Source organism: Anas acuta, chromosome 4 (assembly GCF_963932015.1).
Source record: "Anas acuta chromosome 4, bAnaAcu1.1, whole genome shotgun sequence".
Taxonomy (NCBI): domain Eukaryota; kingdom Metazoa; phylum Chordata; class Aves; order Anseriformes; family Anatidae; genus Anas; species Anas acuta.
This window is the reverse complement of record NC_088982.1, coordinates 64,996,357-65,018,408: the sequence shown is the minus strand read 5'-3', so window position 1 is coordinate 65,018,408 and position 22,052 is coordinate 64,996,357. Positions and strand designations below refer to the sequence as shown.

Genomic DNA, 22,052 nt, shown 5'->3' with positions numbered 1-22,052 from the left:
AATGCCTAAGAAATTAATAAATTTATAGGGCAGTAGGACCCAGTATGAGAAGATCTTCCTTCTTACTTTGGGAATAACTCTGCAGAGCAGCTAGACAACCACAAGACAGCCTTTACCATGAAGGCTAACTTTTGCTCTCTTTGTAGCTAGTGACAAACCTCTCATGGTAGAGTAAAGATTCCTACAGCAAGATTAATCTAAAAGTTATAGATTTTGTAACACAGAGCCTAGGTGCAAATTTCCCATTGTGTGGTTTTCATCTTTAGTGCTCATAACACACATTTTATAATGTTCAGAGCTGGTAAGAACAATCACGTGGATGATAAAAAACTGGAAGTTGCTGAATAGAGGAAATCTGGGCTGCTCTAAGTAGCCAACCTTGACTCCTTGCATTGCTTTCACTGCCAGCCATCTCCTGGACAGGCAGCAGTGCATACAGGGCTGCCAACTTTCTCTGAGAATGGGCTGTGAGATCATAACCACAGTCTGCTCTGGGTAAGATTTCACAGTATTTTGGATTGGGTTGGGAGCTGTGAGATTAAATTCACACACATAATGAATGAAATTTCCAGGCAAAAGAATTAACTTGGTTGTTTGCACGTAGTTGATCAATAAAAGTTGAACATTTTAAATATGAAATACTGGAGATATTTTCCTTGCCTTCTGTGCTTTGTGAAGAGTCTGTTTTAACAATAAACGATAACAAAAAATCATTTCCTACGCTGTTCTTGTCCCTACATGTCTTTAAACATGATGCAGTCCTGCCAGCTGCTGTTTGGATTCTGCCTGGTTTTAAAAGTGTATGAAAGTTTCACCAAGCAGCATTTTTAGGACCATATAGCTCGTTGTGGGATAGGGTGGCAATGCCATTCTCTCTCCTTTTACAGCTGTTGATCTTTAGCAGTTTAATTGCTAAGCCCACACCCTGATGTGGAGGCTGAGATACAGAGAAAAAGAAGGGCAAAGATTGCTTATTTGTTAGTAGAGCTCATCACTATTCTCAGGAGTCATTCTAGTGAGGTCTTGCTCTTTGGCACTTTGACCTTCCTATATCTTCCTAATTCAACTGCTTTCGTTGCTTCTGGGCATCCCAGAAGCTGATGTTGGGTTCAATACACAACCCTCTGTAATGCTTGGGACTCAACATGCTGCATTTCCCTGCTCTGCGCTAGTATGACCACATACATCACCCAGTGTAAGTAATAACCAGCCTGGTATAGCCATCTCCTGGAGGTGAAACAATGCATGCAGAGGGGGTGTTAAAAATTGTATATTCAAAATAATACACACAGAAACAGTGTGTGTATAGAGGCTGCTGTGACAGAGAGAGGCTGGCTTGGCTGGTAAATAATGTCATGTAATCTTCAGTGTCAATTCTCACCATAAACTCCAAATAGTGTGCATAAAAACTTCATAAAGACATTGTCTGTACAGCCTGAGCAATCAAGCCATGGTCAAGAAGACTTTGCTGTAGAAAAGAAAAAAGACTTTGCTATTTCTCAAGAAAATGAATTTGGCAAAAAAAATAGGCAGTTTCCCCTTTCTGATCTGCACAGCAGCCCACACCTCCTACCTCCTGTTTTCCTTATAGTCCTGATGCAAAATTTACCAGCAGGGTCTATGAAACTAACAGATTTATGTTCAGTTTCTCCTGCAGAGGCAAGATTGAAAAGCAGATGTTGTTCCTACAATAGGACAAGCAGATTTCCTAAACTGGCTGTGGAGTAGAGTGCTGGAGCAGAGGTTCTTTCTGTACTGTCCTAAATAAAGTCTTTGGAATGCTATTATGCTGAGGTGCTGGAAACAAGTACACTTTTTGATTATTTTGACAAGGACGGGATTTTCTTTGAGCCCTTTTTCTTTGTTATGGCAGGAGAACTGGAGGCAGGGAATCCGATGTGAGATTAGAAACTTCGTGACAAGGGTTACCAAGCCAAGAGGACATGCCTTACGCATCCCTGCTGGGTGGCTGTCTAACCATGCCTAGCCACAAGGCATTCCTTTTCTGCCTTGCAACCAGTATCTGTTGCCACTAGATGGGGACGTAAGTACGAGTTTAGTCTCAGGTGCTAAATCCCAGGTGGATTTGATGTTTCTCAAATTGGGGGAGGCTGCATGTTGCTTGTACATCACAGTAAGCTGTCACACTCCAAGTGTGCCCGGTATCACGTTCAGAGAGTGACCACACGTCAGTATAGTGGCCTCTGCACAATGGGATTCGGTGGTGGATCTCAAGATTAGTAGACCGCTTTGACAGATGAGAAAACTGGATTGGTGGCAATTGCTAGACTAACATTGTCACTGTGTTCCTGTTTCATTTCCTCATAGTGTCTGACAGACTGCTTGGAAGTGATAAATGTTATTGCCAGCTACCACCTTTGGTATTTTGAACAACTCACAAAATGGGAAGAAAAAAAAAAAAAAGAAAAAAAAAAGTCTTTTCCTTTCTTAAATATTTCTTAATTATACTCTCACAGAAGCATAAACAACATCACTTACTGGCTCAGCTCTGGCCAGCAGCAGGTCCCTTTGAAGCCAGCTAAAACTGGCCCTCATCTAACATGGAGCAGCTTCTGGACTCTTCTCAGAGGCCACCCCTGCAACCCCCAGCTACCAAAACCTTGCCACATTAAACCAATACAGCGATCAAAGGCTGCCCTCACAAGCTCAGGCAGGTTTTAGCTTGGGATCTTTCTTTGTTAATTTTGGTTTTCCCCTGTTTGGCTATTGCTTAAGAGTAAAATGCTCACGAGCAGTTAGGCTGCCACACAGCTTGCGCTGCATTTGGACAGAAATTGTGTAACGTGCTTCTTGCTCTTGATCTCCCACATATGTTTAGCAATCACCTTGATTTTAGTATGACTTCAAGCAGTGATTTGCCCGGGCAAAAGTTAATTGTTATGTTATAGTTTCAGTTTGGGGAGGGGCATGACTATCACATCACTAGTGTTTTATAAACCCAAAATGAGTGCAGTAGCAACAACACTATTGCTGCCATTTTACAACTCCAACTTTCCCTGGGTTTTAAGCTAAATTATGACACTGTTCTGCAGTGATGCTGTTTCTCCACACATCAAAACTTCTTAGATCATCAAGTCCTCACATGCCAAGAAGTTTTGCATGGCCATGTTTGACGTTGTAATTAGGTAAGCCTGGAGAAGCCTTGTGTTATTTTTAATAATTTTTTAATTAGTGTAACTGTCTCCATCTCATTGACTCAGTAGGCTGGTAAACCTGCTGCTTAAGTATATGTTAACTTTGTACTCAGCTATTTGTCTTCATTTACTTGCTTATCCTTATAGTTGGCATTTTATTGAGCCAAACCATTTCAGTAATGCTTCAGTAATTCAAGTAAGTAGGTGTCTTGACTGAAATGAATAACATGCCCCCCACCCCCCCTTTTTTTTTTTTTTAGAAAAGGTTTCTTTTTACTGCTTTTTGGATGAGAAGTTCTGGTTAGTTACCCTGTGGTAGAGAAACCTGGCTGCCAGATGTCTGGCAATTTCCATGTGCTCTCGCATGCATGATGCACGATTTGTCTCCTTTTCTCACCTGCAGCAGCCAGCTCTAACACCACATTCCTCACTTGAAAATACCCCACTACACCTCTATCTACAGCTTTGTCTAAAGAATCATGGGTTTACCTCTATCCTTTCTGGGTCTCTGAGAAGAAGGGGCTTTTCATGGACTGTAGTGGAAAGGGGAGGCCCTACACCAAGTGCTGACATTCAAAGCACATTTATTTGGACTGGCCTCGAGAGTGGGCTGGAAGGTCACATCAAGCATCCTGGAGCTGGCTACTTGGCCAGCCAGGAAAGAACGGAGTCATACTCTGATGTCACGGTAGAAATGATGAATAATGGTCAGGTTAAAGCAACATATTGCATACCAGGGATAATGGGATTATTCACAGATGTGGCGTGAAGAAATTCCTTTGGACTTCTAACAGCATCCTTGCTGTTTTTTCCCTCTGGGAATGTTGTTTCAACATCTGAGGTCAAATGTCTTGTTTGTAAACAAGTGTAAGGGGATTTTTTTTCTTTCTTTCTTGATTCATTGCGTGATTTTATTAGCCTGTCCTTTGCGGTGTTTTTATATTAGCTTTTAGCTAGTATGTGGAGTTAGAGGGTATCTGGTATAGGTGTGTATCTCAGCCAAAGAAAGTATTCTGCTAGCCCCCTTTAAAAGGTAGGTAATTTTGAAATTCATCAAACAATTCTTGCAGATGGATGGTAAGTGTATAGCTGAGAATTGTAGGAAACAACTGTGTGATCGTAAGCATGGCATGACATAAAAGCTAGTGATACTCAACTCTCATAGGCCTTCGTCGATCTTTCACGATGTATTTGCTCTGATTTGAGCACTCTAGGCAAATTTATAATAAGTTTCACAAATATTCACCCATGCAGTATAAAATTCTTCAGGGGTATAAAAGAGACAGCAAAGACAGCAAAAGGTAGTGTTGTCTCTGACAGCAAGATAGAAAAATACAAAATTAACCCTGTGGAATTTGCTGTTTCTACTTGTGTGTATAACTCTGATGTGCTGGTTTGGTACACCACCTTAGACAGAGAACATGAAGCAGCATAATGAGGGATTTTCTAGTCTTGGATTTTTGGATTTTGTTTGTTTGTTTCCCTGTCATAGACCTGACCAATTCTGATTTGTTTGTTTGTTTTGTTTTCTATGGTTTTGTTTTGGTTTTGGAATTGCTTACAGGAAAACAGTGGAGGTTTCCAAAGTAGGATGCAGCCTACAGTCAGACACCACAACATGTGTCTTGGATGATTTCTACAGTGCCAGAGGTACTGGCACTCCACATTTATAACACCTTTCTTTCCAATACAGTCATCCTGAAGGGCAGTGGTTTGGTGAAAGGAGAGTGGGGAGATGAGGATATAAAGAAGCATGTCTCTGTGGGAAGGGTAGAAGGTTCTGGAAGGAATCCACTCACTTCTAAGCTGGGGATAAGGAAAAGTTCAGCTAAATCTTAGTGTGCCCTTCACAGGGGAAGCTGGCTGTGTTTGGTGCTGATTAGGAAAAGTTAATTTGGGACAAAAGCATTGAGGATGTTTCACTCATTTCTATTCTGTCACATAGGAGCCTTCACCTCTCCTAAGACAAGGAGACTAAGCAAGTACAGAAGCTTCTTTATTAACTCAGAGAAAATATGACATATCCCCAGGTGCTCCAGTGACTTCATAGAAGAGTGAATTTCCTGACTTGAGCAAGTATCCCTCAGCTGTGGTTGGGAAAAAAAAATAAAATAGCCAGAGTACTGGCTTGGGTGCTGCTGGTGCTTGTATTCTGTTCCTGCATTATATAAAATAAGAATGTACATGCTACTTCTGAAATTTTGTTTATAAAAGCCTTAATGCTGTAGCTGCTATTCACTACAGGCTCATGTCTGAACTCTTCACCCCCAAAGTTCCCAGAGAGTGTCAGTGTGTCAGTTTCTCATCACTTTCTGTTCAGGTTACAGTTTGAAGCATGTCATTGTGTTTTGCTGTGGAGCTGTGATTCGGCCTAAGAACGTAGATTTGTGTGATTTATGTGAAAAGCATGTTAGTGGCTTATAGTAGAGAGGGTGATAGAGGAGGAGGAGGATGTTACATCAACTCTGAGTCTCACAGTATAGGAAGCAGGAAACTTAGAAAATGCTAAGAGACTTAGAAAATGCTAAAGCCAAAGTCTAACTTTCTGCTATTCAAAGTGGGAAAGTAATCATTTTGGGTCAGGTTGGTTTAACTGAGCTTAGACAGGAAACAGAAACCGAGTATGAAGGAAATTCTGATTAAAACACCTAATAAAAATACATTATGAATGAAAGTTGAAATCTGCAGGTAACATTTTCCATCTGACACATAGTTCAGTCCCTTCCCATCTGCCTCCAGGAAAATGTTCTTTTTCCTCATTTTTTCTCTAGCTGTACAGCCTGCCTTTTCTTCCCGTACCAGACGCAGGTACTTCTGAGAGGCAGACTTTCCAAAGACCTTGTCTTCTACTCACATGCTAAGGCACTGCCGAGTAACATTTGCACCTGAAAGGATACAGAAATAAGTATGTGTATGTGCTTTTCTTCCACAAAAAAAAAAAAAAAAAAAAAAAAAAAAAAAAAAAAAAGTGTCAAACATTGAAACCCTGCAACTCTACAGTGCAATTTTGAAACATGCTTTCATGCTTTTCTTTAAATTTCTAGTACCAGCCCTGCTTCCAGCCTGAGGTGAGACAGGGTGGGACGATGGGGAATTAATTCTTCTTCCTGCTGCTGGCACGTGGACTCTTTGTATGATGTGACTGCTGGCAGTCGCAAGCACTGTGGGTTTTTTCCACCCCTTTTTGCCTTATCCTTTCTCTCGTTTCACTGCTGTATCCCTAGATGGAAAACCAGGGGGTTGAGGGGCATAGGTGGGTGGGGTGGGGTGATGATTAAGTCCAGCATTCCACACTTTTTACGTTCAGGCCCAATATTGTACCACGTAGCACTGGCACTAACAAGCAGAGTGCTGGTTATAGCACTGGGTTCTCCCTTGGCAAAGGAGTGTATTTTGCAAGGCTGACTTCACATCGTGGCAAAGGAGTATGCGTCCTGCACAGCCTTCACGTCACGCTGCTCGGCTCTGTTAACCTGTAGGTGCGTGAGGACCACAAGCAGTCGTGACCTACACACCGCACACACTCCCTAACACCACAAAGGGCCCGGCTGCTTTTCCTTCCACTCCACAAAGAGGATTTTGGGGCACCAAAACGCGCTGAGCCTTGCCTCTCCCCACACTGCTCCCTGTTCAACCGGGGGCGACGGAGGGGTCCCCCTAAAGCCCAAGACCCCCTCGGCTGCTCTCTGGGGGGGGCATGCAGCAGCGTGAGGAGCAGGGGGCAGGCTCTGCTCCCCCCCGGGCTGCGGGGGCAGAGGCAGGGGCGGGCCGGCGGGGCGGGCCGGCGGCTCGGAGGGGGCTGCCGGGCCCAGCGGAGGCGGGCGGGCTGCGGGAGCCGGGCCCGGCCGGCGGGCAGGCAGCATGGGGGCCGGGGCGCTGGCCATCTGCGTGAGTGGGGAGGCTCGGGGATGGGGACGGGGAAGGGGACGGGGAGAGGCTGCGGATCGCGGCCGGGACGGGGAGAACGGGAGCAGTCGCGGGGGGGGGGGTGGCCGCCTGTAAAGCTGGGCTGGGTGAGCTGCAAACGCGCCGTCCCGGGCTGCTTTTGTGCTGTGAGGGCTGCTTTTGTAAGTTTCTGCGGTCAGTTATAGCCAGTTACGTGCTTTGACAACTTTTCCTCTTATAGCATCAAGTCTTCCTCGCCGAAAGTCGCCTAACAGTGAATGCTCAGAGCTGTTGCGAGGAGGCGCTTTGATTTTGATTCAGCATATATCTGAAATAACTACCCTTAATTTTTTCTCCTTGGTTAACATATCCCTTCCAGATCCCAAAAGGAGCCTTACAATTTACCCCTCTGTTCCTGCAGGCGCGGGAAACGTCTCTCGGTTGTCTTGCAGATGTAAATTATGAGTTTGAGCAAGGAATTTCAGCTCTGTGTTTTGAGCGCTAAAATGGCAACAGGCCGGAGCCCTTCGCTTGAGCAAGACTTTTTGTGGGGGTAACTGGAGGCCTGTTCTAAGCAAAAAGTTCCCTGAGCACCACGGCTGCCTGTAAACTGCTCAGGATTTTTGCTGTCTTGTGAACTGAACCCAAGCTACATAGCTTTTTCTTTGGCATGTATCCGCCTGAAGTGAAAATCGTATATTGCCCATTTAACCCTCAATAGAAACATCTCTTTTAAAAAGAGATCGTGATGAGGTACTTTAACAAGTCGGTCAAATTACAGTTCAGTACTTTACACATGTGGTGTTTGCTGTAAAGAATTAAAAAGGTGTTCACTGTAGTGCTGGTTTTATTTATATATTGTAATGATGTTTCACAAATAAAAAACATATTTATACAAGTAATGTGTTTCATAAAGATCAGATAAGTGTTGCGTAGTACCTGGAACTATAGAACCCACGTGTACTCCAGGAATATATTTTTAATGGGAAAGGTACAGCAGAGTAGAAGAAATGAGCTGCCAGATATATTATATCTGGATGGACACTCAGGCATAACAGAAACCCTGTTCAGATTTTTAGGTTCATTACAAACTGCAGTGATAATATCATGTCATCAATGAAGAAGTTTTAAGTATTTGTTTAAAAAAAGAAAAAAAAGAAAAAAACAAACAAACAAAAAAACTGTACACCTTGTCCTTATGCAGTGAAGCGCCAAGACCCAGGCAAGAGTCTGAGCAGTTTCTTGTGTTAAGTATAAAGAATATTGTAATTTTTTTGTAAGGTTTCTACTGCCTATTTTTTACTAAAACACTGTAGGAATATATTGATTTTTATGCATTGCACTAGTGGTGACTTCTTAACCTAATAGACTGAACTCTGTGGTATCAGTGGCCCACTGTTCCAGCAACATGGGGAACTGATGTCAGCAACATGGGTAAAACATCAGAAACATCAGTAGAAATACTTATTTCGTCTTGAGTGAGGTTAACTGAGTTCTATTCTGCTTGTCTGTGTTAGAAAAATGATGCTTAGGTATGTATGGTAGTTACAACTGTGGTGGGTTATGTTGTTCTGCCTTTGGCTGTCTTTCCAAACCGATAATACCCTATGATTATTTAGATTTCAGCATTCCAAAATTAATCCTAAATTATGTGATTCCCTCGGGTCTTATTGAATATTGTCTCATGTTCTTTCTGCCACTGCAGTTCAAAACTTGTGAGAATGTCTTCCAGATGTATATTGTGCCTCCAGAAGAAGCTATGGGATGTTTGCATTTGAAGCTGGTCTGGTCATTTCCCCACATATTAGATGTGATTCGATTACCTAGTCCCTGCTAACTTTGAAATCTCTGTTCTTAAATTGCAGACTTAGTAGATACTAAACATACCATAAAATCTTTTGTAAGGGTCCATCTCAGCTGGCAGTAGCCAAAATGAATCCTCAGGGAGTAGCATTTAGAAGAAAGATGCAGTGAACCTTCCCTAGAGAACCCTCAGAGACTGACAGGCATTCTGGATACACCCTGAACTGATTATGTTGTATTGGGATTTTTCATGTGTTTGTCTGGTTGATTTTTGTTGAAACTGAACTGCATGAGTTACAAAAGCACCCTCCTGAGAGTCAAAGTTACTTCTTACTCTAGTAACAAGCTTGCATACAAAAGTATCTTTCTTCTTTATCCTAATTATATGCTACTTACACTCTTTTCCAGATATACACTCTTCTTTTTCTTTTTTTTTTTTTTCTCTCAGTTACATTTTTCTACTTCACAGTGACTTTCCTATGAATTAAAAGGAAGTAGGACCAAAATCTTATTCTGGAACATAAAAGCCAATTTTGATGGATATGCTCATGTTGTAACCATGCAACCTTCTGCAACAAACAAGATTAATGCACGTTTTTCCTGTGTTTCTTTAAGCAAAGTAAATCGGCTGTGAGATTGAAGGAGGACATGAAGAAGATAGCCTCACTTCCACTGAACAAGCAGAAGGACACAACCCGTCCAAAGGTGTTTGGTGTGAGTCTTCTGGAGCTCCAGCAGCAGGGACTAAGCAAGAACGGCATCCCAATAGTTGTGCGGAATATAGTTGAGTACCTGACCCAGCATGGTAAGCTTAATGAAATTACTTTTACATCTATATGTAAGGTCCTTCAAAGGGAAAAGATTTTTTTTTTTTTTTTTTTTTTTTGTCCTGAATAGGACTGTGGTGCTAACCACATGCAGCGAATATTACTGTGTGATTTGTTTCTTTTTTTCCGTCTCTGGTATACTGAATTTACTATTTAATGGGATGTTTATAAACTACAGTGTTATGAAACACCACATGCTCATTAGTAAGCTGTTCGGTTTTATAAACAAAGCGTATTTCATTTTGAAGCTTTGTGTCATTTTCTAGTTGCAAAACATTCGACTATTTCACAGTTTCTGACAGTGAGAAGACATAAATATCTATACAGAGATATTCATGTGCACATACAAATCCCATGAGAATACGTTACTGGATGGGAATACATGTTCTTGCAGGTTTTCAGTTAGATTTCAGTTATTTTGAACCCCCTCGGGGAGGTAGGTGTCAAATTCTTAGCCTTTGTTTGCGTTCATTTCATGGGACTTCATTCCCTGTTGATGAAATACATCTAGAAATCTAGAGCACTGTTGGTGCACAGATGTATCCTGTAGCAGTTGTTCTGCCCTGGAAAAGATTTCATGGCGGCAATTTCATCTTGTAAGAAGCTGCATCTGTTTTTACCCTAAGGTCTTTCTTTTAGCTGCTCAGTAATGATAATCCCATTACAGAGTCTTAAGATTCTATGTCTGTCTTGATAGACCCTTAGAAGCTGGTAGATGCAAACACAGCGTGAAAGTTAGCTTAGATTAAGGTACAGTGGAAATTTAAAACATAATCCTACCTATATTCCACAGTAGTGTTTTGCTTGATCTACTTCACCTTGCTTTAAAATAGTCTGCTAGAACAGTAAAAAAGCAAGGATGGGAAGAGATCTTGCATCATTCAGGTTTAATCAAAACCAAAGTTGACAAACCCTCTTGATTGCAAGTTGTGGGCTATAGTCTGCCTTCCATAAAAAGGTCTGCATCCCACACAAGTGTTTCCCAAATATGAACTGAACAAGCCAAGTCCTCTACTCTGCAGCAAGATTAGTTGGTCTTCTAAATGCCAAGGTGATTATCCAGTCTTGATAAGCATATAATCCATTCTCTTTCTCAAGACTGCAAGGAAGATCTCAAATATGCCCTCTTACATGGGAAATTCTTGAAATGGTTGTTCTGTTCTCACCCACAGTTTGTTTTGTGAAATAATGGTGATGTTAACCATGAAAACATTTTAAACAGAGCCCCAGGTATGAACACAAACTCTTAGGAGGCATCGTGTTCTGCCAAGCATGTTTACTGTTTGTTCGGTATGTCTCCTATTTTGCAAAGATGCAGTAATAGGCACCGTAGGCCTTTTTAAGTCAAGCCTTTTCAAAGACTCTCTTCCAGTTCACAGGGAATTGACTACCCATTTGAAAAAGCTGAGCCAACTTTTGGGTAGCTACATTCTTGAACAAAGTTTGTATTAAACTGCTTATTTTCAAATTTATAGGTGAAACCAAGTTTTCCTGTACTGAATTTAGAAATATTTGATTACTGATCCAAGTGGGTTCTAGCCTGTATTTATTTCTATAAATGACTGTTTGGGAAAGAGCAAAGGACATTTTATCTGGGTGGGGGCTCTGTTCAATTTATGCTGCAGAATTACTGAGATGTGGTGTTTCCTGTTGTCCCCCAGATGGCAGTACAGCATGTCACATTGGAGTGTTTTGTTGCAAATACAGGAATACAAGATCTGTAAACCGTATCTTACATTAGTCAAGTAAAAAGCTTAAGTGTTTGAAAGTCTGTCCATATTTTTCTTACTAGATCAGTTTGTTTGCTGATCCAATAAAAGAGATTGCTTTTCCTTACAAGGTCTGCTGCATCAGGATTGATTGCTTGGACTGGCAGCGTTCTGTCAGGCTCCTGCTTAGGAATGACCACTCTGAACTAATGAAAACCATATATCTTATATTTCAATCATCTTAGTGTTATGCTTCTAAAGAAGAATAAGCCACAGTATCAGAAAAAGCGGAGTCCTTGTGAAAATGTTTTAGTGAAAAACTAATTTACCAAGTTGAGCTTTAGGCACATGTTTTCCTAAAGTTTTTGAATCTCAGCATATGCCTAAAAAGTGATGCGTGATACAATATGATTCATCTCACTTCCTCCATGGAAACCTTCACTGGGTGTAGGTTGTCTGGACTGAAATGGTTGATAATTTTTATTTTCATAGCGAAATACTTTGGGCCTCCTGCTGTCCAAAATATGCATTTGATCTCAGAGATTTTCTGCTATTGTGAAGCTGTGGTGCTTATTATAGAGTTACTGCTGCAGTGAAACAATTTTGAAAGGTTTGTAGAACCTGGATTCTTCTCAGCTGAAGTGTACTGATGCAAAATGCAGCCATCTCAATTGATTTCTGCATGGTGTGAGATATTTGCATGTTACAGCAATGCCAAAGGGTGTTGTGGGTTTTCATAGAGTATCCCAGGCCTCAAGATCTAGTCAGCAGTATTTATTAAGTTATCATAACCCAATACTTGACCATTGGAGTTTCCAGGGGAAAAATAAGATCTTTTTAAACTGCATAGCATTAATTGTCCTCCTTTGTATTGATGGTAGTGTATCATTCACAATGGAATATCTGTTTTATTATGTCAGTAGTGTCTTAGTTCAGACCATCCTCATGTGTAATACATAATTATAGGTATGGCCCAAGAAGGTCTCTTCAGGATAAACGGCAGCATGAAAATGGTGGAACAGTTGCGTCTGCAATACGAGCGTGGAGAAGAGGTGGAGCTAGTTAAAGATGGCGATGTGTACTCGGCAGCCAGTCTTCTGAAATTATTTTTGAGAGAGTTGCCAGATGGGATTATCAGCTCTGCCTTACAGTCCAAGTTCATTCAGCTTTACCAGGGTAAGTGAGAGGTAAAAATTTCCATCCTTCAGTGTGCTTTCTTTCGGGAGAATTTTATGCAGACATCATAAGCAATATTCTCTGTTTCTTAGCTTACATACTTTGTTCTGTATTTCCTTTGACTTTAGCTTTAATCATCTGCTCCCAGGCGTCTCCCAGATGTGCAATTCTGAGTCTTGGCAGAAATCACAATGGCGTTAGAAGAGAGAGAAAACTGTTTATTGCATATTTGGTAAAATCTGGACTATTTATGCTTTTCCAGTCCTGTTATATCTGCAAAATATAAAGTGAAATTATCAATTGGTTTGTTAGAGCAAGCTTGAAGATAATAACTGCAGTCTCTCTAGGACACAGGTTTGCTTCCATTTTGCTAGAGTGATTACTTGGAATTTCATTCTAATGGACTCTGAAATTTTATAACAACCTCATCTGCAATCACATTTATTATCCTCTAAGCCCCAAATCATATATTGTCTAAATTTCCACTTCTCACTAAGTGATGTGATTGACCATCAGAAACAAGCCAGTTACTTACTTACAAACAAGCAAGTAACAACAGGCTTTAACTTTACCAATCATAGCACAGAACCTGGAAGATTTTATTTTTTTTTAACCTTTAAGTAGTAGATAATCTGTAAGGAAGAACATCATTTCAGCTTTAGAAAGCTGAAACTTGCACGACTGTTTGCCTAAATGATTTGTTGATCTAATCCATCGGTATTAGTCCATATTGTTATGCAGACTAGACGGTGGTTGGCCCTGTTCCTGGACCATCTGGGTCAGTGGGAGTTCTTTTGCTGCAGGCAGTTGATGCCTCTTCTTGCCATCTTCCTAAGAAGCTGAGAAGTGAGTGGGTACATGTTACTCGAGATACACTCTTTCCAGTAAAGCAGGCAATTAGGAGAATTGTAGAGGAAGAATGATGTGGAGGAACATCCTCTGAACAGATCCCCAGTGGAAGGCAGTGCAAAGTTTTCATACTGTTGTCCTCAGGTTTCCCTCCCACTTTTTTTGGCCTGCAGTGGAGATGAAGTTTAGTTGTTGCCTGGAACAGGGAGAACACAACCATGTCTTCCTTTCCTGTCTGTGGCTCTATAAACTCTTATGGGTATGCTGGAGAAGAACTCTGCCTTTCCCTAAGTGCAGTCAATAAAGTAATAATCAGATTGCATGTGGGCTGTGTAAAATACCTTTCTCTGTAAAATATTATTTAGTAAAGTTGTCTGGGGCCCAAGGACAGGGTTCAGGAAGTGCTGGGTAGGAAGGTGTTGTTGTTTTAGAAAGTCCCTTTTTTATTTTTATTTTTTGGTCATAGCTGTGCTTCCTTTTGGATCTCTCAGATTTAACCATGTCTGACTCATGAGATGCATTTAATTATGTTCCTTTGCTTAAATCACTTTAAGTGGAAATTTTGTATAAGTTGCACGTTCCCTGTTCTGCATCCCTATCCCCACAAAGGTCATATCACTGTATTGCGCCAGAAACTATTGATGTACTTTGTGAACTGTGCTGTTTGTGGAAAGTCTCATTCATTCTTGCTTCCCACAGGAAATACAAAATTCCCCAGTGATTTCTATGGAAATGAGATACATATCCATACTTAGCAGACTTGCTGTTTCAAGTAAAAGTTACTGGTGTAAATCACAAACCCGGTTCTCCAGAAGTCTGTTTAGCTGTGATGTACCTTTACAGTTAAGTTTGCATGCATTGTACAATAACCTCTAGTTCTAGTTCCATTATATTTTTATTAGGGTTAGCTGTTATGGCAAGGGGAAGGTTTTGGTGAAGTTTGCAGAAAACTGAATTGCTGTTTTTTTTCATGCACTGGAAAATGTATCATAAATTGCTCTGAAGGGCACTGATTACTTTCATAGGGTTCAGATTAGTTGCAGTGGTCGATGGGCCTGTGTTTACAGTTAAATGATCAACCAACTGTGCAGGATTGGAGGAATTATCTATTCACTTATCAAAGTATGTGCAAGGGTATTTGTTGCAAAATGGTACCAACAGCAAGCATGCCTGGGTGTTCTTTTTGTAAACTATGAAGAAAGTAGGTCAAGGTGTTTCTGAGCCAACAGGTTATTAAAAAATACCTTTGAATCTGGAACCACTTCACTCTATATCTACAGTGAAGGCAGTTACAAGCTCTGTTACAACCTCTGTATTCCCCTCTGTTGAAGCTTTGCATGGGAAATATGTTTTGTGTTGTTGTTTTTTGTTCTGTTTTGTTTTCTGTTTTTGTTTTGTTTTGTTTTGTAATCAGTTTAGAATTCCTTTGGAATATTTTCAGCAATTGGTATCAGAATCTTTTAAATCAGCTAAAAGTGTGGCCTGAGAATAATACACAGTTACTTTCCGTCATATAAAAAATGTTAGGGAGTGATCCCCCCAGTTAAAAATAGCTGGACTGAAAATCCTACCTGAGATTGTAATCCTTTTTAAAGCAGGGTATAGTCCACATTACCAAACCAAAGAGTAAATGATCTGCCCTTTATTGGAAAAGAGAAATGTGATACGTTGGTAGTTCAGGAAGTCCACACAGCTGGTTTGGCATGCTATCAGAAGCCTGTGCAACAGCGGTGTGAAATGTGCATGCTGCCGCTAAATCCTGACGCAATGCTGATTATATAAATATTCAGAGTAATTCCAAGACTATGCAGTTCCAGAAAACATCAAGTAGTGTATCCTACGGGCAGTCTGCTGCATCCTGACCTTTCCTCTCTACCCTTGGAGAAGGGCAGTGGCAGTGGGAGTTGAGAAGGGCCTCCATCTGTAAATGGTGTTGTCAGAGACATGTAGCAAGTACAGGATAGAGACACACTGGTAGTGATCTTTGTGTTGACTGGTCTTCTCAGAGTGCCTGACAAATATGAACATTGCTTTTTGCAGGGGGTCCTGGGGTCAAAAATGTCCACTACAATCTGCTCTGTGCCTGCAGTTTTGCTGGAGAACAGGATGACTGAAAGATACTTCTTTCAGAAACCTCATTTGGAACTAATCAGTAGCTCCTGTACAGAGATCCGTTTGAGCTTGTTTATTCCTTCTGGCTTTTCATTTCTTAACTTTTTTAACCCAATCACTGGCTCTTAAGACATTTGTACATACTGAGAACAATCTCTGTATGCACAGCTCTTACCCCTTTCACAGGTCACTTGCTTTTAGCAAGGCAGATTGCTGTTATCCTTTTTAGCATGCAGAAAGTTTTTCCATTATGTGATTTTTTTTCTTTTTCTTCTTTGTTGCATTCCTTCTCCAGAAGGGGCACACTGAAATGTAGGCTCCTGTCTTCCTTTGGCACTGAGTCTAATTAAGTTGAATGCTATTTGATCACTGAAAAATTTGCATTTTTCAGTATGTAGCAGCTAGATGAGAGTTCTGTCTCTCACACCCCTCCCCTCACAAACTGTTACAGCTGACAAGGTTTTGTGCAGTGCTAGTGAACAGCTCTGAAAGCTCACGGAGAAGGATGGGAGGTGGTGGAAGGGAAGGATGAGCTCCCTCCTGGATCAACGAGTCATTTTAGGGAACACTTGGTAGCCATCAGCTGCTTGAGCTACATGAACAGGCAGGATCAAAAATACAGATTGCATTGGGGGATTTTAGAGGTCAAACTTCAACCTGAATAGTGGGTGTGAAAATGAACAAATGAGGGCTGACTCTTTAACCACTGTAACTGCAATAACTGGAATAAATCAGATTCACTAATTGTGGCTCTCTAGGCTATAGTGGCATGTCTTTAACCTTTCCCTGTTAGCTTTTATTGTCATTTTGATGCTATTCTGCTTTGGAACAACTCATGACACTTCTGTTTTCTACGTGCTGAAGAAGCTTGCTGTACACTGAAAACATTTGGAACCAGCTTTCTTGTGCAGATGGCAACACTCAGCAGAGCTGCAAAAGAAGTAACAGGACAACTGTTCCCAGTATAGTGACGGAGGGTAAATACAGCTCTGTGAAGTGCTTTAATGACAGAGAGCAAAGGGTCTCAAGTTGAATTGTGATGACAACCTTCTCATGGCAAGGACTTTCTGCATTTCTGCTTCTGATGGCAGCAAGGTGTGATTTTATTTTTTATTTTTTCGTCTGGGGCAGAGCCTTGTCTGAAGCAAATCACTTCCTGGCAGAGGCTGGAGTCCCACTTCCTGGTGATTGTGGAGGAAGCAAGAAACACTTTGATTCCTTCAGCAGCCGAGCCTAGCAAACACAGTGTAGTGGCGACTGCAGTGTACAGCCTGCTGCCTTTGTGCCAGAGATTGACTTCTAGAGGCACGTTGATAGCTACAGACAGATGCAAGCTCTTCTGTCTGCCCTCCAGGCTGGTAGTATGCAAGGCAGCTGAAAGCTATGCAGACGTGATAACATGACGCTGAGCCCTGGACTCTCTTCCTTGCCTCACAGCAGAGGTAATTAGCTAGGGCACGGCGCCATGCTGATAGTTTCTGTGCTTGTAGGCTGGAGTTGTTTGGGGTCAGACCATTTGGGCAATGAACAAGTTACACGCACCTGTCTGCTGGCATCTGTACCTTTGGTGATGTTCAGACAGCATGCTCTGTAAGGAGAAGGAGTAGCATGAAGAGGGACTGATTGGAGAGCTAGATCATGCCAGGAGTGTGTCAAAGAAATTCAATATGTACAGAAATATTTTCCAATGGTTCATCCTATGTCCCTCTTGTGATCTGTGGGTGTATACTGAAATTAAGCGAGACTGAAAACACGCTTGCAAACTTGTCTGTGCCTCCTACACTGTTGAGGCTCCTGTTTCTAGGTAATTAACATTTTTAGAGAGTGCCTGCTGTTTTCAGTTGCCTCCTTGACTTCTGCCCCTCAGCAGCGAGTCCCTAGCAAAAGCTCGATATGCCAGGGAAAGTACTGTGCTTGAAAATAACAAGTGTTTTGGTAGCTAGGGGTATTTCTATGTGATTTAAATGCATAGTTATAATATTGAATATGATTTAAATATAGGTTTCTGAATTGCCTTTGAAAGTCTGGCGCTCTGCTGTTTCTATTATTGACAAGCTCATTTGTCTCATCTCAAGGCACTGCAGCATATGCTTAGCTTCATGCTGCACTCTGTAATCTAATTTAATAAGTAAGACTGCTCTTGGTAGTCTTACTTCCACAGGACATCTTGTACCTTGCAAAATTAGGCAACTACATAAGCTTAGGGCTTTGATACACTTGATGCTTGTCTGTATGATAGTGTAAACAGCTCCAGTACCTTAATGTTTCTCTGATGGTCACTACCAGCTGAGTAAACTTTTATGATTGATTTTGAGACAAATTGGAATATTGTCTAGCAGGTGGAAAAAAGAAGAAAGAGCACTACAGGAAATCATCTGTCATGACTCACAAATATTTGGGCTCTCCAGTAAGTTGAAAAACTGTTTTATTTGAAATCTTGTGGTCATGGACAGCCAAGTTCCATTCGTCCTGCAAAATGTGCAAAGTGCATGTTACACTGTACGTGCACGTTACTCTCTGAATTCAGTATAAGGGTAATTAGTAGCTTTTAGAAATAAAGCTCGAGTCTCAGCAGCAGGATAATTAACAAATTTGTTGATTTTTGAATTGCATTGGGAGGAAGGTTCTATATCCTTCCCTTGCCTTTTCACTGGGAAAGGGGGAGATAGAGAGAGATTTTCTTGTTCCCCTTTCAGCAGGGCAAAGAATTTCATGGCTCAGTGAATGGGTTTTCTGTCTCCTGCTGTTCAGTGGTTCTGTGACATGCAATTAGTGTAGTTTCTGAAGGTCTTATGGTCTGATATCTGTCTGTGTTCCTAAAAGGACAGAAGTGAAAGCAGAACACACCTGATACTAAGATAGTACTGAGGAGGGAACAAAGGTTTTGTTGTGTCCAGAAATAAGCATCTCCGGTCCACACCACGTACTAAATCGTGTTTAATGACCAGGGACATCAGACCCACTAAATACAGTTGGTATCATGAGGCCACTAGCTTTCTGTGTAGTCAGGGCAAATCTGTCTTCAAAATATTTTGTGGAGGTTATTAGCATCTTTCTGGTTTTAAAAGGATGGAAAATCCTTCAGTAAATGGAAAAGCACCTGTCAATCAAATGCCCCAGTGGGAGGTTCAGAGAGGCAATTAGTTCTCAGGGGCATTCCCTAATTAGGTGATGGGGAGATGGTAGTAGGAGATGTTTTTTTTGTTGTTTTTTTTTTTTTCCTGAGTGGGGGCTTTGCCATTCCTTATCGTAACTGCAAACAATTTATAGTTAAAAAAACAAACAAACAAACAAACAAACAAAAAAAAAAACCACTGTGCAGTTGTTTTGTTATTCAAACAGAAGTATGTTACAAGGTGAAATTCAGTGTTCTCTCTATGGGGAAATTAGTTTTGTTTTGGTTTTCTTTGAGCTTCATGAAAAGATAATTAGTAATCAAGTCAGGGACTGTCCATTCCGGTTTATCAGTGAAAATACAAATCCATTAAATTCCTTATTGTTATTCAATTTAACATAGATTTCTAGAGGCATTGTGAAATTTTGCTGCAGAAATAAAAATAAGTCAGATTTCCTACTCTTACCAAGCTGATTCATTGTAATGAAGTCATGATATTTTTTTCTCTATATCTCAAAATATTTTTCAAAGAAACACTTGCCATAAGTAAGCAAGTGAGATTTTTGCATATTTCCTTCATGCATATTTGATACTTGCTTTCTTTGATGGAGATAATTTCTTAGCTGCAGCAGAAAAGAATATAGTTAATCACTTAGTTGAAATGTCTGGTCCTATAATTTAACTGGCATTTTAATCTTTGGCCTGCTCTCATGAAGTAATTCTTATTAAGTATGTGGTATCAAAATAGAGAGATAAAAATTAGCATTCAGTGAGTATAAAACTTCCAAAGGCTTTTCTCACCTTTTACTGCATGTCATGTAAGGCAGGAAACCGAAGCCTAGTAGCAGATGAAATCTCGGAAGTGCCTCTTTGAAGTGAGAAGTACATGCATATAGAAATTAATTTGCTTCCCAAATGATATGCACGATAAGTCCTGTTTATTAGCCACAAAAATATCTGGTTGTAAAAGAGAAATCATGAATTTTTGGGATCACTTTCAGATATTTTTATACAGATTGGTAATTTACACAGCTAACCTCTTTCTAAAGGATGCTATACCTAGAACACTGTGCAGTCCATCCCTGGAATATTTCTGGGAAATTAAAAGTAAAAATGAGGATAAAAATTGTGAAACATACTTATACATGCCTTGCACTATGTTCACAGCCTTTTCAAATCAAAAATGTTGGGGCAGTGTAAAATGCCCTTTTCTTAAAAGTCTTTGTTTTGGCAATGCAAGGCATGGGATATTTTCCTGCCAGTCTTCTCTGTGTGGTACCAGGAGGATGTACAACAGGCAGCAGCTAGTTGCTGAACAGTTTCAGACCCAGCCTTGTTTATTGCATATTATTGACTATAGACAAGTCTTGAAGATTTAGAATTTTTCACAGAATGGCTGAGATGGGAAGGGACCTCTGGAGGCCATCTTGTCCGACCCTCTGCTCAAGCAGGAACACCTGAATCAGGTTGCCCAGGACCATGTCCAGGTGGCTGTTGAAGATCTCCAAGGGTAGGGACTCAACAACCTCTCTGGGCAACCTGTTCCAGCGCACTGTCATTTGCACATCACAAGTGCTTCCTGATGTCCAGGCAGAACCTCTCGTGTTCCTATTTGTGTCAATTGCCTCTTGTCCCATCACCGGGAAGCACTGAAAATATGGCTCTGTCTTCATTGCATCTTCCCTTCAGGTATTTATACACATGAGGAGGCTCCTCCTTGAGCCTCCTTTTCTCCAGGCTGTACAGTCCTAATGCTCTCAGCCTTTTGTCACAGGAGAAGTGCTCTAGTCCCTTGATCATCCTGGTAGCCCTCCGTTGGACTTTTTCCAGTGTGTCCATATGTCTCTTGTACTGGGGGGCCCAGAACTGGGCACAGCTCTCCAGGTGTAGCCTCACCAGTGCTGCGTAAAGGGAAAGGATCACCTATCTTGACCGTCTGGTGATACTTTTGCATAATACAGCTAAGAATACTATTGGCCTTCTTAACAGTGAGGGCAAGCTGCCGACTCGTGTTCAACGTGGTGTATATATTTCTGCAGAGCTGCTTCATAGCTGGGTGGTCCCCAGCATATACTGGTGCCTAGAGTTGTTCCTTTCCAGGTTCAGGACTCTGCACTTCTCCTTGTTGAACTTCACAAGGTTTTTGTCTGCCTACCTGTCCAGCCCGTCAAGGTGCCCTCTCTTCTGGTGAGTCAGTCACTCCTCCCAGTTTCATGCGATCCTCAAATTTACTGAGGGTGCACTCTACCTCATCATCCAGATCGTTGATGAAGATGTTAAACAGGGCTGGACACAGTAGTGACCCCTGGGGCACTCTGCTCATTACTGGCTCCAAGTAGGCTTTGGGCCACTGACCACTACCTGTTGAGTCTAGCCTACCAGACAGTTTCATTTTTGTGGCCAGTTTGGTTTTGACTGAGTGCTGGGTAAAACTACTTGCTGAGGATCGTAATGTCCTCTGAAGGAAAAAATTCTTTGTTACCCTAAGAATGGACAGGATGTCTTTATTCCCATGATAAGCCAGCAGCTACTTTGGGACAAGGCAGTCTTTTGCAGAGAACACAGAGGGTAAGAACTTAATGTAAGGTCACTTTGGCTTTGTCAAGCAATAAACCTTCGTGTCCTTCTCTAAGAAAAAAACAATTACATGACAGCTTTACAACCCTGAAACCATCAACTCATAAGGCTGATCATAACAATAAAACTGTTAGAAATGCACTCCTGCTAATGGACTCTGCTTGTAATTAGATTGGTAAGGAAAACATTTAGTGCCTGAGTTCTGTCTAAAAATGTGGTTGTACAAAAACCCAATAACTGTATATGAGAGTTACAATAAAATTGTGTTTTGGAGGAGAGTAGAAATGAGTGCTTACAAGTGTTAAGGCATGTTTTGACATAAAGGAAGGGGAATTATGATTTTTTTTTCAAAATTTTACTTTAATAAAATGCAAAACTAACATTTTTGTTGGTACAAATCGCTTTTTGGAAAGTGGTGAAGGGGAGCAATCATGTGGAGAAAGGGAGCAAAAAATTTTGTGGTTTTTCAGTTCAATTCCAGAAGCAAAACAAAATGAAGTAGAAACTGTGTGTGAGGCCAAGCTTGTGTTCACTGCTTGAGTCTGTATAAGCACAGCATCTCTGAAGTTAATGCAATTTTTGCTTCTTTTTTTTTTTTTTTCTTAAAAAAAAAGAGTACAGCATGAAAGGAAGTTGGCTTTAGTCCTGCTTTCCCATACTGAACTGATTAATGTCAGGCTTTTATCCATACTTAAATTCTATAAGATTGTACAGTATTACAAGGCTATTCTCTAACATTAGGCCAAATCTGGGCTCCTTATGGAATGTAACAGTTCCCTAAACACCCTTTTTTCCTTAAGCAAGTCTCCTTATCAAAGACTTAGTATGGAGTTGTCATTGTGAG

General features: G+C 41.1%; 1 protein-coding gene and 1 long non-coding RNA gene across 5 annotated transcripts in view; both read left to right on the top strand.

Annotated features, from left to right (window-relative positions):
* Positions 1 to 2,455: 2,455 nt before the first annotated feature.
* On the top strand, positions 2,456 to 5,267 carry LOC137855280 (uncharacterized). The gene is made up of 3 exons (XR_011095667.1): positions 2,456 to 3,146; positions 4,720 to 4,805; positions 5,101 to 5,267. It is a non-coding gene; the product is annotated as an uncharacterized lncRNA (long non-coding RNA).
* Positions 5,268 to 6,913: 1,646 nt separating this feature from the next.
* The window catches only part of FAM13A (family with sequence similarity 13 member A), a 127,150-nt gene continuing 112,011 nt past the window's right edge, over positions 6,914 to 22,052 (top strand). For 3 of the 4 annotated variants that reach the window (XM_068681689.1, XM_068681687.1, XM_068681686.1), the window contains exons 1-3: positions 6,915 to 7,043; positions 9,459 to 9,648; positions 12,346 to 12,555. In XM_068681689.1, coding sequence (XP_068537790.1) covers positions 7,017 to 7,043; positions 9,459 to 9,648; positions 12,346 to 12,555 — 427 coding nt within the window. In that variant the 5' untranslated portion in view covers positions 6,915 to 7,016. Of the gene's footprint in view, positions 7,044 to 9,458; positions 9,649 to 12,345; positions 12,556 to 22,052 lie in introns of all 4 variants that reach the window. The other variant, XM_068681688.1, reaches the window with a different exon arrangement.